The following is a 17,778-nucleotide window of genomic DNA, read 5'->3' on the forward strand; positions in this document are numbered from 1 at the left end:
AGCCTTTGGTCTCAGCCTAAAGCTGGGATTACAAGTGTCCGCCACCACGCCCGGTTTGCCGAGTTCCTTTCATAGGAAACTCTTTCCCAGCGACCTCTTCGCCCAACATTGACGCCCACTTTCCCGACCCCGCCCACTCCCAGGCCGGCTCCCAGCCCCGCCCACTACGCCTTAGGCCCCGCCTCCCGCCCGGACGTGGCGAGCCCCGTCCCCGCCTCTTACGCACGCCGCACCCACTCGCCTGGGCCTCCGCGAGGGGCGTGGCCTCTGCGCAAGCCTGAAGCCCATTGGTTGTCGTGTCGCCGCTGGGGCGTGGCTACGGGAGCCGGGCGGCCACGTTCGGAGCCGCGGCTGAGGCGGCGGCGGCGGCGGCGGCGAGGTGGGAAGATGCACCCGGCAGGCCAGGCGGCGGCGGGGACGCCCCGGCTGCGTAAGTGGCGTACGTGGCCGGCCCGGAGAGCGGGAGGCGGGGCGGCCGCGGCGGCGGTTGGGAGGTCACTGCAGGTCGGAGGTCACGGGACCGGGTGTGGAGCTTGGAGGCGTGCACCGTGGGGATGCCGGGTCCTAGAGGGGACGCACGGGGGTAGGCTCCTTGGGGCATTCCTGGAGGAGAGAGCAACTTGGAGCCAGATGCTGTGGGATGTGCAGAGAAACGCGACTTTCATTCATTTGGAGTTTCCCATCTGCCTTCCCCTGCGCCCAGCCTCCCGAGGCTCCCCTGTGCCCTCGGGCTGTCGCCTGTGCAACTTACTTCGGGCTTCACGGCCCTCCGTCAGCGGAGAGGGCCAGGTTTATTCCTCTTTAAGATTAAACCTTCCCAGCATTTGGGAGGCAGAGACAGGAGGATCCGCGTTCGGGACCAACCACAGCTACTTAGTGAGGCCCTTTGCAACTCATTGAGACCCTGCTTAAAAATAGAGAATAAAAAATAGGGCTGGATGTGTAGCTCGGAGCTACAATGACTCTTTGTTCCATCCCCAATACCGCACCAAAAAAAAAAGATTTATTTATTTATTTGGTGGTACTGGGAGTGGAACCCAGGGGCATTCTATCTCTGGACTAAACTCCCAGACCTGTTTTATATTTTATTTGGAAACAGGGTCTCACTAAGTTGCTGAGAGCCTCACTAAGTAGCTGAGGCTGGCTTTGAACCTGTGCGATCCTCCTGTCTCAGCCTCCCAAGCGCGGGAATTACAAGCATGCGCCACCAGGCCCGGCTAAGAAAAAAGATTTAAACCTGCCTGTATTGCACTGTCAACCTTTTCCCATCTCTGAATTGCATACCTCTTTAAGTTCCTTCTCATCTCGTGTGTATGCTCTGCGTTTCATTTACTCTTTAGGCAAAATTAATAATAATAATAATAATAATAATAATAATAATATGGAGAGTAAGAGGTGTAAAGGCAGCTGGGTGGTGTGCTGGCACATACCTGTAATCCCGGTACTTGGGAGGCAGAGACACAAGGATTGCAGGTTCAAGGCCAGCCTTAATTTAGGGAGAACCTTCACAATTTAGGGAGACTTTGTTTCAACATAAAAGATTGTTTTCTTTTGTTCTTGGTACTGGGGATTGAACTTGGAGGTGTTCTACTTCCAAGCTACACTTCCAGCCTGATGTTTTATATATATATATATATATATATATATATATATATTTTTTTTAATTTAATTTAATTTAATTTAATTTTTTTTTTTTTTTTTTTTTTTTTTGCGGGTCTGGGGATGGAACCCAGAGGCATTTGACCTCTGAGCTACACACTCGGCTCAATTTTTTCTTCTTTATTTTGAAACAGGGTCTCACTGAGTTGCGAAGGGCCTCACTAAGTAGCTGAGGCTGTCCGCGAACCACAATTCTCCGGTCTCAGCCTCCGGAATGCTGGGATTACAAGCGTGTGCCACCACACCCGGCTCTGATGTTATATCTTATTTGGAAACAAGGTCTCACGAGTTGCTGAGGCTAGCTTTGTACTTGGAATCTTCCTGTCTTAGCCTCCCAAGTACTGGGATTACAAAGTTGCATCAACACCCAGCTGAAAAAAAGAGGTGCTGGAGTTGTAGCTCGGTAGTAGACTGCCTCTGGGTTGAGTCCCCAGTACTAAAAATAAATAAATATAACCTGTAAAGAGAATAATTAAGGCAAAGTGTGGTGGCACACACACCTACAATCCCAGCCACTCCAGAGACAGAGGCAGGAAGATTGCAAGTATGAGGCCAGCCTGGGCAATTTAGTGAGACATTGTCTCAAAATAAAATTTAGGAAAGGACTGGAGATATAGCTTAGTGTATGCAGCCTAGGGTTTAATCCCCAGTACTGAGAGAGAGGTAATGTCAGCTGTGAGTAGGGGTGGAGAAGGCCTCTCTTTTTTGACCTCCGAGCTACACCCTCTGCCTTATTTTTTACTCTATATCTTGAAACAGGGTCTCACTAAGTTGTGGAGGGCCTCACTAAGTAGCTGAGGCTGTCTGTGAGCCGTGATCCCCTAGTCTCAGCCTCCCGAATGCTGGGATTACAAACGTGCGCCACCACGCCCGGCAGAAGGCCTCTCTTTTAAGGGAGAAGGTGATATGCTATTCCTCTGTTCAATGATTAGTGAGGCTTCTGGCTGGCCGGGTGGTGGTGATGCGGAGATGCAGTGGTGTCCACACAGCCCTCGTTCCTGTTCCCATGGAGCTGCCAGCACAGAGCAGAAGACAGTGCCATCTGGAGGAATGCAGGTGTGATGAGAGCAGCACAGGGCAGGGCTGGGAAGAGCAGCCAGAGCATCAGGGCCAGGATGGAGGTGTTGTGGGAGCCCAGAGAAGGCATCAGGCCTGGGGCGTCATTGCAGGTTCCTGGAAGAGGGTACCTTTAATGATGAGGATTTTCCAGAAGGAAATTTATGGGGAGAGGGAAAGACATGAGAAGCCTGTGCCAAGTAGACAAGCAGATGGGTGAATATCGATGTAGAAATTGTGTAAGTGGCTCCAGGCATGTTAGCACACACTTGTAATTCCAGCATTCGGGAGGCTGAGATAGGAGGATTGCGGTTCGTGGACAGCCTGAGCTATTTAGTGAGGCCCTCCACAACTTAGTGAGATCCTATTTCAAAATACAGAATAAAAAATAGGGCTGGGGTGTACCTTGAAGGTAAAATGCCTCTGAGTTCAATCCCTAGCACCACACACACACACACACACACACACACACACACACACACACACGAAATTGGGTAAGTACACTAGGCACAGTAGCACATGCCTGTAAGCCCAGTAGTAGTTAGGAAGCTGGGACAGGAGGATTGTGGGCTTGAAGCCAGCCTCAGCAATTTAGAGCCTTTCAGCAATTTAGTGAGACCCTGTTTCCAAATAAAAGCCCTTTGCAACTCAATGAGACCCTGTTTCAAAAATAAAAAGACTAAAAAATAAGGCTGGGGGTATAGCTTGGAGTTTCAATGCCCCTGGGTTCCATCCCCAGTACCAGAAGGAAAAAAAAAAAAAAATCAAATAGGGCTAAGGGTGTAGCCCAGAGGTAGAATACCACTAGTCTCAATTCCCCATACAACAATAACAAAAAAGAAATTGTGTAAAAGTAGCCAGGCATAGGAGTGTATGCCTGTAATCCCAGTACTTGGGAGACAGGAGGATCAGAGGTTGGTGGCCAGCCTTAGCTACTTAGTGAGGCCTTCTGCAACTTAGTGAGACCCTGTTTCAAAATAAAAAGTAGGGCTGGGTGTATAGGTTGGAGGTAGAATAGAATGCTCCTGGGTTCAACCCCCAGTACCACAAATAAATAAATAAATAAATAAATAAATAAATAAATAAATAAATGCATGTGGAAGCTGGGCATGATGGCACATACTTGTAGTACTTGGGAAACTGAGACAGGAGGATCATGGGTTCATCAATTTAGTGAGATCATTTCAAAGCAAAAGATAAAAAGGCCTAGGGGTGTAGCCTGGAGGTATTCTACCTCCAGGTTCAATCCCCTGAACCGGAAAACAAAAAAAGTGATAAGAGATGGAGTCCAGAAACCAAAGGCATACTGGCAGTGAGAGCGAGCAGACCAGATTGCTGGAGGTGAGAGGCAGAGGGCACGACTAGGGTAGAAAACTGGGTCACATATTTCCGGGAGCTGCAGAGGGCCCATTTGGAAGACCATCAGCTCAGGATGGCTGAAGCATTTGTCTTCTTATCCATTGCAGCATGCACTATGCTTACAGCAGCGCCTTGCACAGAGGTGCATGCTCAGCAGATGTTTATGGGGTGGGACAGATAAGAAGTATGAACAACTGTGCACAGCATCTCAGAAGCAGAGCTGGCAGGGCACAGTGGTGCTTGCCTATAATCCCAGTACTTGGGAGGCTGAGACAAGAAGATTGCAAGGAGGCCGGGCGTGGTGGCGCACGCTTGTAATCCCCGCGCTTGGGAGGCGGAGACAGGAGGATCGCGCAGGTTCGAAGCCAGCCTCTCTGGCTTAAGAGATCCTGTTTCCAAATAAAAATTTAAAAATAGGTCTGGGAGTGTAGCCCGGAGGTAAAAGGGTTTCCAGGAACCCCAGTACCACCAAAAAATAAAAATAAAAAAGATTGCAAGGTCAAGGCCAGCCTCAGCAACTTAGCAAGACCCTGTTTCCAAATAAAAATTAGAAAAGGGCTGGGGGTGTAACTCAGCAGTAGAATGCCCCTGGGGTCAATCCCCAGCGCCACACACACACACACACACACACACACACACACACACGTCTCAGAAGCAGAGAGCTGGAAGTCGGCTACCAAGGGATTGAGTCAGCTCTGACAGCAGAACCCCACATGCTGAGAACTTTGAGGAAGTGAACTTTCAGTAAGCCAGCGCTGTGGCCAGGAGTGGGAGTGGGGAAATAGGGCGTGGGGATGAGGACAGGCCTGCTGCTGCTTGCTTTGAGATTGAAGAGATCTGGGTCTGCTTTCAGGCTACAAAACCTTACAAGGAAGAGACTGGCATGGCAGAGCGCATGCCCAGCACTTGCAAAGCCCTGGGCTTCACATCCGTAAAAAGAACCTTTGTGAGGAAGAGGTAAAGGCTGATTGCTTGTTAAGTGATATACACTTGCTGCTCTCGTGGGGCTGAGCAGTTTATGAGTGTCACTTAGCCTCACAACAGCCCTGTGCAGCAGGACAGTTAACTCCATTCTAGAGAGGAGATAATTAACAATTCAATTCTTTTAATTGATAATTCAATTCTTCTTTTTTCTTTTTTTCTTTTCTTGCCTGTCTGAGGATGGAACCCAGGGGCATTCTCCCTCCGAGCTATACCCCCTTCCCTATTTTTTATTCTTTATTTTGAAACCGGGTCTCACTGAGTTGCGGAGGGCCTCACTAAGTAGCTGAGGCTGGCCACGAACCGCGATCCTCCTGTCTCAGCCTCCCAAATGCTGGGATTGCAAGCATGTGCCACCACGCCTGGCTGATAATTCAATTCTTGTCCCCCTATATCCTGAAAGGTTTTTTTTGGTTTTTGTTTTGGTAGTGGGGATTTATTTTATGCCTTGACTTCCACATCTGTAAAATGGGTGGCCACTTACTCATTCTTCGGGTTGGGATCAAGTGCTAGCCATATCCTTGTTGGAGCTAGGGATTCAGCTGAGAACCCGCGTTCACAGATCCTGCCTGGGGGCTCACAGTCTAGGGGAGACTAAGCAAAGTAAAGAACACTCATCAGTTAGCTGGTGCTGAGTTCTGTGGACATAAATGAAGGGTGGGGCGGCAGGAGTGCCACAAATGGAGGTTCCGCTATGGGCGGGGTGGTCAGGCAACACCCCACTCAGCAGGACCTGGAGGAGAGAAGGCACGCTGAGGGTGTGGAAGAAGAGCATTCCAGGTAGAGCACACAAGCCATGCCTGGGCGGGGGTGTCGTGTCCACTGAGCACTGAGGCCCAGGTGGCTGGGGCAGAGCCAGTGAGGGGGTGTGGGCCAAGAGGACAGAGATCTTATTTGTAAAAGGCTGGTGCAGCCGGGTGTGGTGGCACACGCTTGTAATCCCAGCATTTGGGAGGCTGAGACCGGAGGATCGCGGTTTGCAGCCAGCCTCAGCTCCTTAAGTGAGGCCCTTTGCAACTCAGACCCGGTTTCAAAATAAAGAATAAAAAATAGGGCAGGGGGGTGTAGCTTGGAGGTAGAATGACCCTGGGTTTCATCCCCAGTACTATACACACACACACACGCTTTTGTGCATGGTAGGCTACACAGTGCAGAGTCCTCTTAAGATTGTCCTTGTCATTGTTACTGTCACTTAGATGGACAGACGGTTGGGTCAGTGATAGGTAGATAGAGAATGGGCAGATGGGGAGGATGGATGAGTGAATGATGGATGCATGGATGAGTGGATGGGTGGTAGATAATGGATAGATGGGTAACAGGTAAGGATGTGGGTAAGTGGGTGATGGATGGATGGATGGGGATAATAGATGGACCAATGAATGGATGATGATTGATGGATGGATGGATAGATGAGTGGATGAGGGTGGGTAGATAGATGGAGGATGGGTAGATGGATGGATACTGGACTGGATATGTGAATGTATGTATAGATGATGGATGGATGGATGGATGGATGGATGGATGGATAGTGGGTGGGTAGGTGGATGGTAAACAGCCCACACCTGACAGCCCATCTGACATCAAAACCAGCCCTCTTAGCCAGGAGTGATGGTGCACACCTGTAATCCCAGTACTTGGGAGGCTAAGACAGGAGGATCACAGATTGAGAATTTAAAAAAAAATTTGAGTCGGGAGTAGTGGCACACACTTGTAATCCCAGTACTTGGGATGCTAAAACAAGAGGATCGCAAGTTTGCCGCCAGTCTCTAAAATTTAGTGAGGCTTTCTGCAATTTAGTGAGACACTGTTTCAAAATAAAATATGACTGGGTGTGGTGGCACATGACTGTAATCCCCGCGCTGGGGAGGTGGAGACAGGAGGATCGCGCAGGTTTGAAGCCAGCCCGGCTGGCTTAAGCAACCCTGTTTCCAAAAATAAAAAAGTATAAAATAGGTCTGGGAGTGTAGCCCGGAGGTAGAAGGGTTTCCAGGAACCCCAATACCACCAAAATAAAATAAAATAGGGCTGGAGGTATAGCTCAGAGGTAGAATGCCCCTGGGTTCCATCCCAAGTACTACAAATAAATAAAATTTAAAAAGGGCTAAGAGGGGTGTAGCTCAGAGGTAGAATGCCTCTGGGTTCAATCTCCAATACAAAAAAAAAGCCCACTAATGGTGGCACAGCCCCCCCATGGTGGCAGGATCAGATTGATGGAGCTCTCGCCCTTTCCCCCTGCAGCCTCGAAACGGAGGGTCCCTGCATCGCAGCCGGGCATGGCAGACCCCCACCAGCTCTTCGATGACACAAGTTCCGCGCAGAGCCGGGGCTACGGGGCCCAGCGGGCAGGCCTGGGCTACCCCGCCCCCTCTGCCCCGCAGGCAGCCTTCCTGGCTGGGCCGGTGTCCAATGTGGCCATGGCCTATGGGAGCAGCCTGGCAGCGCAGGGCAAGGAGCTGGTGGACAAGAACGTGAGTGGGCGCCCCGGCGGGAGCGGGGGTCGGGAGGGGCCGAGCCTCAGGCGTGAGCTCTGCCTCCCCAGATTGACCGCTTCATCCCCGTCTCCAAGCTCAAGTATTACTTCGCCGTGGACACTGTGTATGTGGGCAAAAAGCTGGGCTTGCTCGTCTTCCCCTACCTGCACCAGGTCAGCACTGCAGCGAGGCGGGTGGGGTCTGCTGCCCCACTGTGAGTGAGTAGGAGGGCCCGCTCAGGGGTCCTGCCCACTCCCCTGGTCTCCACACAGGACTGGGAGGTGCAGTACCAGCAGGACACCCCGGTGGCCCCCCGCTTTGATGTCAACGCTCCTGACCTCTATATTCCAGGTTTCCTCCTGCCCACCCCACCCGCCCCACCCCCTCTAGCTGGGCTCAACGTGGCCCCTCCTCCTCTGACCAGTGTCTGTCTACCTCCTACAGCAATGGCTTTCATCACCTACGTCTTGTTGGCTGGCCTTGCACTGGGGACCCAGGATAGGTAAGGGAGGCCTGGGGCCTGTGTGTGGGCAGGGCTGGGGCAAGGGGCAGTCAGGGAGGTCTCAGCCCTCAGGGCAGCGCCTTGCCCCAAGTGGCCACACGGAGCCCTCACTGCACACCTGTGTCACCATAGCCTCTCCCCCTTTTTTTTTTTTTGTACTGGCGACTGAACCCAGGGGCATTCTACCTCTGAGCTATACCCCCACTCCTATTTTTTATTTTTTATTTGGGAACAGGGTCTCACTAAGTTGCTGAGAGTCTCACTAAGTTGATGAGGCTGGCTTTGAACCTGCGATCCTACTGTCTCGGCCTCCCAAATCCTGGGATTACAGGAGTGTGCCACCGTGCCCAGCTCTTTCACCTCTTTTTCTACCCACATGTCTCCCCTAACATCCTGTGCTGGGTGACTCCCTAGGTCCATCCTTTCTCCCTCCTGACCTGCACCCCCAGATCTGTCCTCACCCTCGCCCTCTATTAAGCAAGGTCCCTCCTAGGTGCCCTACACCTTCACTCCAGCAGTGCACAAGTCTTAGGCAAGATGTGGGCCTGACTGTATCCCACCCTGTCCTACCCTGCTGGCCACAGCTCCTGGATTGAGTCCCTAGTCCCTAAGCCTGACACTGTCTCCCCACCATTCTGTCCTCTTCTACCCTTCTGAAGGGCCTGTTGCTGTCTCCCCCGGGCCTTTGCACCTCCAGGTCCCCTCCCAGGAGCATGTTGGTCCCCTGTACCACCTGCCCAGCACCTGCTCATTCCCCATGTCTCCCCCACGCCCTGCGAGCCGAAACAAGGCCGACCTCTCACTCAGGATCCCCTGTTTTAGCACTGAAGATAACCAGTTAGAACCAGTTGATTACCTGTTGAGAGCTGAGGACAGGGCAGAGATGAAGCCTTCTTGCCTGACCAGTGCTTACTCAGCTTCACTGTCCCCTCTCTGGGAAGCCCCTGAGGCCCCTTCCAGACTGCAATTGCCCCATCCCAGCCCTGGCCCTTCAGGGTGGCGCTGTCTGGGGACAGGCCTGCCTTCCTCCCCAGGAGGGACTTTGATGGTGACGGGCCCACTCCTGGGTCTCCAGCTCCAACCACCACAGGGCTGTCTTTAGGCAGGTGCTCAAGAGAGGGTCTAAGCCAGCCAAGGGGTAACAAGCTTGGGTGCTGCAGGTTCTCCCCAGACCTCCTGGGCCTGCAGGCAAGCTCGGCCCTGGCCTGGCTGGCCCTGGAGGTGATGGCCATCCTGCTCAGTCTCTACCTGGTCACTGTCAACACCGACCTCACCACCATTGACCTGGTGGCTTTCTTGGGCTACAAATACGTCGGGTAAGTACCCCACGGGCCACCTGCCAGCCCCAGCCCTTCCTTTCAGCCTGTTCCTCTGACCAGCCTTCCCTCTCCTCTCCAGCATGATTGGCGGCGTCCTCATGGGCCTGCTCTTTGGGAAAACTGGCTACTACCTGGTGCTGGGCTGGTGCTGCCTGTCCATCTTCGTGTTCATGGTGAGCTGGGGCTCAGGGTGGATGGGGTTGGGCATAGGCCTCCTGGGTGGAGTTGGGTCCCTGGGCATCTGGGCACAGGAGGTCAGGGGAGAGATTTAGAATACAATGTGGAACTGAGGGCCATGGAGTGGCTTCCCCAGCCTGGAGGTCAGGAGGGCTTCCTGAGGATGGGCATCCACCTAGAGCTTGGAGGAGGAACGGGAGCCAGCTGGGCTCAGGGGCTGGGCTCTCAGCTTTGCTTCACCCACCTTCCCTTCCTTCCTTCCTTCCCTTCCTGTGGTACTGGGGATGGAACCCCCCAAAAAGGGGGGGTTGAGGGTATAGCTGGGCATGGTGGCCCACGCTTGTAACCAGTACTTGGGAGGCAGAGACGGGAAGATTGCTATTCATGGACAATCTCAGCTACTTAGTGAGACCCTGTTTCAAAATAAAGAATAAGGCCAGGCATGGTGGCGCATGCTTGTAATTCCAGCATTTGGGAGACTGAGACCGGAGGATCATGGTTTGTGGACAGCCTCAGCTACTAAGTGAGGACCTTTGCAACTCAGTGAGACCCTGTTTCAAAATAAAGAATAAAAAAAAAAGGGCTGGGGTGTCACTCAGAGGTAGAATGTCCCGGGGTTCCATCTCTAGTACCAAAAAACAAACAAAATAAAGAATAAAAAATAGGACTGGGGGTGTAGCTCGGAGGTAGAATGCCCCTGGGTTTAGTCCTCAGCACCACAAAAATATAAATAAAATAAAAGTTATCTTTTTATTTTCTTTCTTTCCTTTTTTTGCAGTACTAGGAATGCAACCCAGGGGCATTCTACCTCCGAGCTATACCCTCAGACCGCCCTTTCATTTATTCATTCATTTTTGCAGTACTGGGGATGGAACCCCAGGGGCATTCTACCTCACAGCTACACCCCCAGCCCTATTTTCTAGTCATTTATTTATTTATTTATTTATTTATTTATTTATTTATTTAGATACTGAGGGTGGAACCCAGGGGCCTTTCTACCTCTGGGCTATACTCCCAGACCTTCCTATTTTATTTGGAAACAGGGTCTCACTAAGTTGCTGAGAGCCTCACTAAGTAGCTGAGGCTGGCTTTGAATCTGCGTGATCCTCCTGTCTCAGCCTCTTAAGCGCTGGGATTACAAGGGTGCGCCACCACGCCCAGCATTTATTTTTTATTTTGAAACAGAGTCTCACTAAATTGTGGAGGGTCTCACTAAGTAGCGGAGATTGGCTATGAACCTGCAATCCCCCTATCTCAGCCTCCCAAGTACTGGGATTACAGGTGTGCACCAGCATGCCTGGATCTTTTTTTTTTTTTTTTTTTCTTCCCAGTACTGAGGATGGAACCCAGGGGCATTCTACCTCCAAGCTATACCGCCAGCCAATTTTTTTATTCTTTATTTTGAAACAGAGTCTCACTAAGTTGTGGATGGCCTCACTAAGTAAAAGAGGCTGACCCAGATCCTCCTGTGTCAGCCTCCCAAATGCTGGGATTACAAGAGTGTGCCACCATGCCCAGCTTCCCAGCCCTATTTTTTTATTCCTTATCCATCCATCTTTCCTTCCTTCCTTTTTTTTTCTCTCTTTCTTTCTTTCTTTTTTGCAGTACTAGGAATGGAACCCAGGGGCCTTTGTACCTCTGGGCTATACTCCCAGACCTATTTTTATACTTTATTTGGAAACAGGGTCTCACTAAGTTGCGGAGAGCCTCACTAAGTAGCTAAGGCTGGCTTCAAACCTGTGCAATCCTCCTGTCTCAGCCTCCCAAGGGCTGGAATTACAAGTGTGTGCCACCACGCCCGGCTCTTTAGTCTTTTTTTTTTTTTTTTTTTTTTTGGTGGTTGTACTGGGGTTTCTGGAAACCCTTCTACCTCCGGGTTACACTCCCAGACCTATTTTTATCCCCTTTTTTTAAATTTTGGAAACAGGGCCTCTTAAGCCAGCGCTGCTGGCTTCAACCTGTGAGATCTGCGATCCTCCTGTCTCCGCCTAAGGCGCGGTGATTACAAGCATGCACCACCACGCCCAGCTAGTCTTTTATTTATTTATTTATTTATTTATTTATTTTTTTTTTTTTTTTTGCGGGTCTGGGGATGGAACCCAGGGGCACTTGACCTCTGAGCTACACCCCCTGCCCTATTTTTTATTCTTTATTTTGAAACCGGGTCTCACTGAGTTGCAGAGGGCCTCACTAAGTAGCTGAGGCTGTCCTTGAACCGCGATCCTCTGGTCTCAGCCTCCCGAATGCTGGGATTACAAGCCTGTGCCACCACGCCCGGCTAGTCTTTTATTTTTGAAACTGGATCTCACTGAGTTGCGAGGGGCTTCGCTAAGTAGCTGAGGCTATAGATCAATGGCAGAGTGGCCCCGGGTTCAGTCCCCAGGACCACACACAAAAGAAAGAGTCTTTAGAAACAAGCCAGGCATGATGGCTCATGCCTGCATTCCCAGTACTTGGGAGGCTGAGGAAGGATTGCAGAGCTGGGCATGGAGGCGTACGCTTGTAATCCCAGCATTTGGGAGACTGAGACTAGAGGATCGGTTCAAGGACAGCCTCAGCTACTACTTATTGAGGCCCTTTGGAATTCAGTGAGACCCTGTTTCAAAATAAAGAATAAAAAGTAGGGTTGGGGGTGTGTGGTAGCTCAGAGGTACAATGCCCCAGGGATTCATTCCCAGTACCACAAAAAAATAAAAAAGAGGAAGGATCACAGGTTTAAGGACAGCCTCAGCTACTTAGCAAGACCTTCCACAATTTAGTGAGATCCAGTTTCAAAATAAAAAATATATAGGGGTGGGGTTGCAGCTCAGAGGTAGAATGCCTTTGGGTTCAATCAGCAGTACCATTAAAAAGAGGAAAGAAAGAAAGCCTTTTCTGGTTTGTCTAGGAAAACTGGAGAGGTGGTTGTCGTTCAGTAGGTCAATCTTGCCTAGTGTGAGAGGCCCTGGGTTCGATCCCCAGCACTGAGGGGGGAAAAATCATTGCCTGGCCAGTGTTCAGCAGCCAAAGCCGCCTTAGCACCCCTTTGGGCGGAGAGCCACGCTGGGGTCCTCTGCAGTCACTTTGGGCCTACTGGGCATTTGAGTCAGGAACCCCTAGATTTCGCTTACAGGGGCTGCGGAGGGCCCATGTCTTGTCCCAGGCTGCCGGGTACTTAAGGGCAGAGGCTAGAATAAGTCCAGGCCTCGCAGCAATCCGTAGGATCAAGCATCACCCCTGGTCTCCTCTCCACCCAGATCCGGACCCTGCGGCTGAAGATCCTGGCCGAGGCGGCGGCGGAGGGGGTGCCGGTGCGCGGGGCGCGGAACCAGCTGCGCATGTACCTGACCATGGCGGTGGCGGCGGCGCAGCCCCTGCTCATGTACTGGCTCACCTTCCACCTGGTGCGGTGAGGGCGGCCGCTCCAGCCGCCCGCCAGACTCATCTCCGCAGGCCGGGCTGGCGTCCGCGCCGGACCCGCCCGCCCCCGCCTCCCTCCCCGCAAGGTGCTGAGATCTCCAGCTGCACAATGTAAACAATAAAGCCTGATGGACCTGCGGCTGCGGGGGCTCCTTGGGTGCGCGGGGCGCGGCTGGCCGGCAGGGGGCAGGAGCGGACATGCGGGCGGCGAGAGCCAGACAGCCTCACAGCAAGAGCCAAGCTTTAATCAGTGGGAAGCCCCCTTCTTGCCCTTCTTCTTCTCCTTCTCCTCCTTCTTCTTCTTCACTTTGGGCTTCTTGGCCTGGGCCCCGGCATGTTCAGCATGGGGCTGTGGGGCCGAGGGCAGCGGGAGAATAGAGATGTGGATGGAGCTGGAAGCAGGGCTGCCCGGCCCCCCTTCCCGGGCACCTCCACTGACCCAGGCCCTGGCCTCCACTCCAGGCCGGGTCTTACCTTCCCCTCCACCTCCGAGTCGCTGGAGCTGCTGCTGCTGCTGGAGTCGGAGGAGCTGCCCTGGCCATGCTGGGTGGGTGGGGGGGACAGTGAGGCAGGGCCCCCTTGCCCAGCTCCCACCCCAAGTTGGAAGACCAGGGTGCTGCAGGAGCCTAGGACCAAAGCCCAAACCCCATCCTTCGCCCCCGGGTATGCCTGGGGGAGTGACTTACCTTTGCTTTCTGAGCTGCCCCTGGGTTTGGCAAGTCCTGCGCTTTGGGGGAATTGTGCTTAGGGTCGCTCACCTGGCCTTTCTCCTTTGGCTTCTTGGAAGTGGACTCCAGGGCTGCGGGGAGAAGGTGGGTGAGGTGGTGCGGACAGCCGGAAGTGCCTCTCTGGACCCCCACCCTGCAAATCCTACACTGCACAGCACCGCAGACCTGTCGCCAGGTCGAACTCCATGGAGGCTGAGAGTAGGTGTGCTGGGCGGTGGCTGCAGGCTGGGGAGGAGCTGAGGGGCGCCCACCTCAGGAATTCTGATCAGCCCCACCCTCCAGACCTCTGTTCCGGACACTCCCAGCCATGACTCACCACCCCTTCCTGGCTCTGCCCAGACTTCCTGTGGGAACTGGGAGGCCGAGGGTTCTGCCAGGAGGGGGTTCTGTGGATAAGGCTGGGGTGGGAAGTGGGAGCTGCGGGGTCCTGGGGAGAGGGCTGAGAACTGCACAGCTTCCCCTAAAGGGCTCAGGCACAGTCTGGTGGCTGGCGGAGCACACCTGTGTACAGGACTGGCACCTGTCGGGTCAGGCTGGCTTCTGAGCTTAGAATTCAGCTCCTGCTGCTCATGGCCCTCAGGGCAGAGGTCTCCCCTAGAAGCGCCTGACCCACTGCAGGGTGCTTCAAATTGTGAAAGAAAGCTCCCCCGAGGTTGTGAGATTCGGATGGGTGCTCTCCTCAACTGGTTCCTGGCACCTGTAGAATGATATGCTTATAGAATGTGTGGGGCCCCGCGTGGTGGCGCAGGCTTGTAATCCCAGCATTTGGGAGGCTGAGACAGGAGGATCGCGGTTCGCGGACAGCCTCAGATACTTAGTGAGGCCCTTTGCAAAACTCAGTGAGACCCTGTTTTAAACCAAAGAATAAAGATGGGCGTGGTGGCGCACGCTCACAATCCCAGCATTCGGGAGGCTGAAACCAGAGGATCGTGGTTCATGGACAGCCTTAGCTACTTAGGCCCTCCGCAATTTAGTGAGACCCTGTTTCAAAAATAAAGAATTAAAAATAGGGCTGGCGGTGTAGCTCAGAGGTAGAATGCCCCCGAGTTCTATCCCCAATACTGCAAAGAAGAAAGGAAGGAAGGAAATAAAAACTAGGGTTAGGGTTGTAGCTTGGTGGTAGAATGCCCCTGGGCTCCATCCCCAGTGCCACAAATAATAGTTTAATAATAATAATAATAGCAGCCAGGTGTGGTGGCACATGCTTGTAGCTTGTAATCCCAGCATTCGGGAGGCTGAGACATGAGGCTTGAGGTTTACAGACAGCCTCAGCTACTTAGTGAGGCCCTCTGCAACTCAATGAGACCCTGTTTCAAAATAAAGAATAAACAGGAATGGGAGCCGGGCGTGGTGCACGCTTGTAATCCCCGCGCTTGGGAGGCTGAGACATGAGGATCGCATGGGTTTGAAGCCAGCCTCAGCTACTTAGGCTCTCAGCAATTTAGTGAGACCCTGTTTCCAAATAAAATGTAAAAAAGGTCTGGGAGTATAGCCCGGAGGTAGAAAGCCTCTGGGTTCCACCCCCAGTACCACCAAAAAAAAAAAAAAAAAAAAGGAATGGGGGTGCAGATCAGAGGTCAAATGCCCCTGGGTTCCATCCCTAGCCCCCCTAAATAAGAATAATAATGTGTTGGATTTTGCTTTCTTTTAAATATAGGCAGGTGTCTTGGCTTGGGTTGCTGAAACAAATGCACCATAGAATTGAGTGGGTTAAACAGCATTCATTTCTCATAGTCCTGGAGCCTGGGGTGCAACACCAAGGTGCCAGCAGATCCCTAGTCAGCTGCCTTCTCTCTGCCTCCTCTTGTGCACAAGAGCAGGATCTCTCTTTTTTGAGCTACACCTCAACCCTTTTTACGTTATTATTTTGAAAGTCTTCCTAAGTTGCTGAGAAAGAACCTACTATCATGTCTCAGCCTCTCAAGTACTGGAGTTATGGGCATATACCCCCATGCCACACTTGGGACATATTTAATGAGCACCTACTAGGTACCCAACCCAGTTCAAGTCCTGGGGATACAAAGATGAACAAAATTACCTCATGGAACTGACATTCTCCTGGGGAAACGAAGTAAAATGTATTTTAGGAAAAAAAATCTGGAAACAACTGTCCACCATCTGGTGTAGGGATGGACAGAATTCAACATGTTTACACAATTGAGTACTGACAAGATTGAGCAGCAGTGACAAGGACTAGATGGGTGAACCTTAAAAACATGGTGCTAGCCGGGCGTGGTGGCGCACGCTCGCTATCCCAGCGCTCGCTATCCCAGCATTCGGGAGGCTGAGACAGGAGGGTCGCAGGTTCGCGGCCAGCCTCAGCTACTTATGAGGCCATCTGCAACTTAGTGAGACCCTGTTTCAAATAAAAGAATAAAAAATAGGGCTGGGGGTAAAGCTCAGAGGTAGAATGCCCCTGGGTTGCATTCCCAGGACCAAAAAAAAAAAGATGCTAGCCGGACGTGGTGGCACACATTTGTAATCCCAGTACTTGGGAGGCTGAAAAAGGAGGATCACACCGGTTCAGCAGCTTAATGAGGCACTCAGCAACTTAGTAAGACCCTGTTTCCAAGTAAAATATAAAATAGGCCTGGGGGGTGTAGCCCAGAGGTAGAAGGCCCGTGGGTTCTGTCCCCAGTACCACACACACACACACACACACACACACACACAAACCCAAACCTGTGATGATGCTGGGGGTTAGTAGACAGATTATAATGTATTATATATCAGATTATAATGTATTATATATGAAATGTTCAGAAAGGGCACTTATAGATAGAGGAGATGCTGAGGGTGGGAGGGAGCAGGGTTAGTTAATGGTTAGGTACACATGAGGGATCTTATTGTAATAAAAATGTTCTGCACTGGGCGAGGTTATAGGACCTTTAGTCCTCTGGCTGATGCCAGCGGAGTATGAGTCCAACGGGGCAATGTAGCAAGAACCTGTCTCAAAAGAAGTTATTAAGCTGGGTGTGGTGGTGCACACCCATAATCAGTAATCATCGGGGGACTTGGGACCTTGAAACTGACAGCAGATTCAAGGCCAGCCTGAGCAACTAGGCCCTTAGCAACTTAGCAAGACTCCTGTTTCCAAATAAAATAGGGCTAGGATTGTAGCTTGAAGGTAGGATGCCCCTGGGTTTAATCTCCAGCATCACCAAAAGAAATTCTAAAATGTAATAACAGACAGGTGTGGTGGCGAACGCTTGTAGCTTGTAATCCCAGCATCCGGGAGGCTGAGGCCGGTTGATCGCGGACAGCCTCAGCTACTTAGGCCCTATGCAACTCAGTGAGTCATTTGACCTTCGAGCCACACCCTCTGCCCAATTTTTTATTCTTTATTTTGAAAGAGGGTCTCACTGAGTTGCAGAGGGCCTCACTAAGTAGCTGAGGCTGTCTGTGAACTGCAATCCTCATGTTTTAGCCTCCCAAATGCTGGAATTACAAGCATGCGCCACCATGCCCAGATAGTTTTTATTTTTTATTTATTTATTTTTTTTGGTGGTACTGGGGATGAAACCCTTCTACCTCCGGGATACATTCCCAGACCAATTTTATATTTTTATTTGGAAACAGGGTCTCAAGCCAGCAAGGCTGGCTTCGAACCAGCACGATCCTCCTGTCTCTGCCTCCCAAGCACAGGGATTACAAGCGTATGCCACCACGCCCAGCATTAGTTTTTATTTTAAAACAGGGTCTAAGCCTGGTAATGCTAGTACTTGGGAGGTAGAGACAGGAGGATTGAAAGTTCAAAGCCAGCCTCAGCAACTTAGCCAGGCTCTAAGAAACCTAGTGAGACCCTGTTTCCAAATAAAGAAATAAAATTGGAAGCTGGTCGTGGTGGCGCATGCTCGTAATCCCAGCATTTGGGAGACAGGAGGATCGCCGTTCGCAGACAGCCTCAGCTAGTGAGGCCCTTTGCAACTGAGTGGGACCCTGTTTCAAAATAAAGAATAAAAAATAGGGCTGGGGTTGTAACTCAAAGGTAGAATCCCCCAGGGTTCCATTCCCAGTGCTGGAAAAAGGAGAAGAAAAAGAAGAGGAAGAGGAGGAGGAGGAGGAGGAGGAGGAGGAGGAGGAGGAGGAGGAGGAGGAGATGAGAAGGAGGAGGAGGAGGAAAGATG

At 51.7% G+C, this 17,778-nt stretch overlaps 1 protein-coding gene across 2 annotated transcripts; it reads left to right on the forward strand.

The window, feature by feature from the left end:
• Positions 1-387: 387 nt before the first annotated feature.
• Positions 388-12,916, forward strand: YIF1B (Yip1 interacting factor homolog B, membrane trafficking protein; the record flags this gene model as incomplete). Of its 2 annotated transcripts, none has more annotated exons than XM_080702941.1 (8): positions 388-439; positions 7,294-7,523; positions 7,595-7,699; positions 7,799-7,877; positions 7,971-8,028; positions 9,189-9,344; positions 9,427-9,520; positions 12,761-12,916. In XM_080702941.1, 8 exons carry the CDS (start codon positions 388-390, stop codon positions 12,914-12,916), a joined length of 930 nt encoding a protein of 309 aa, XP_080559067.1. The 2 variants fall into 2 exon arrangements, with proteins under 2 accessions (XP_080559067.1, XP_080559068.1); XM_080702942.1 differs by having other exon boundaries at positions 388-430.
• Between the last annotated feature and the right edge of the window lie 4,862 nt (positions 12,917-17,778).

The sequence above is a fragment of the Muscardinus avellanarius genome (assembly GCF_963383645.1).
Source record: "Muscardinus avellanarius genome assembly, chromosome: 10".
In the NCBI taxonomy this organism is placed as follows: Eukaryota; Metazoa; Chordata; class Mammalia; order Rodentia; family Gliridae; genus Muscardinus; species Muscardinus avellanarius.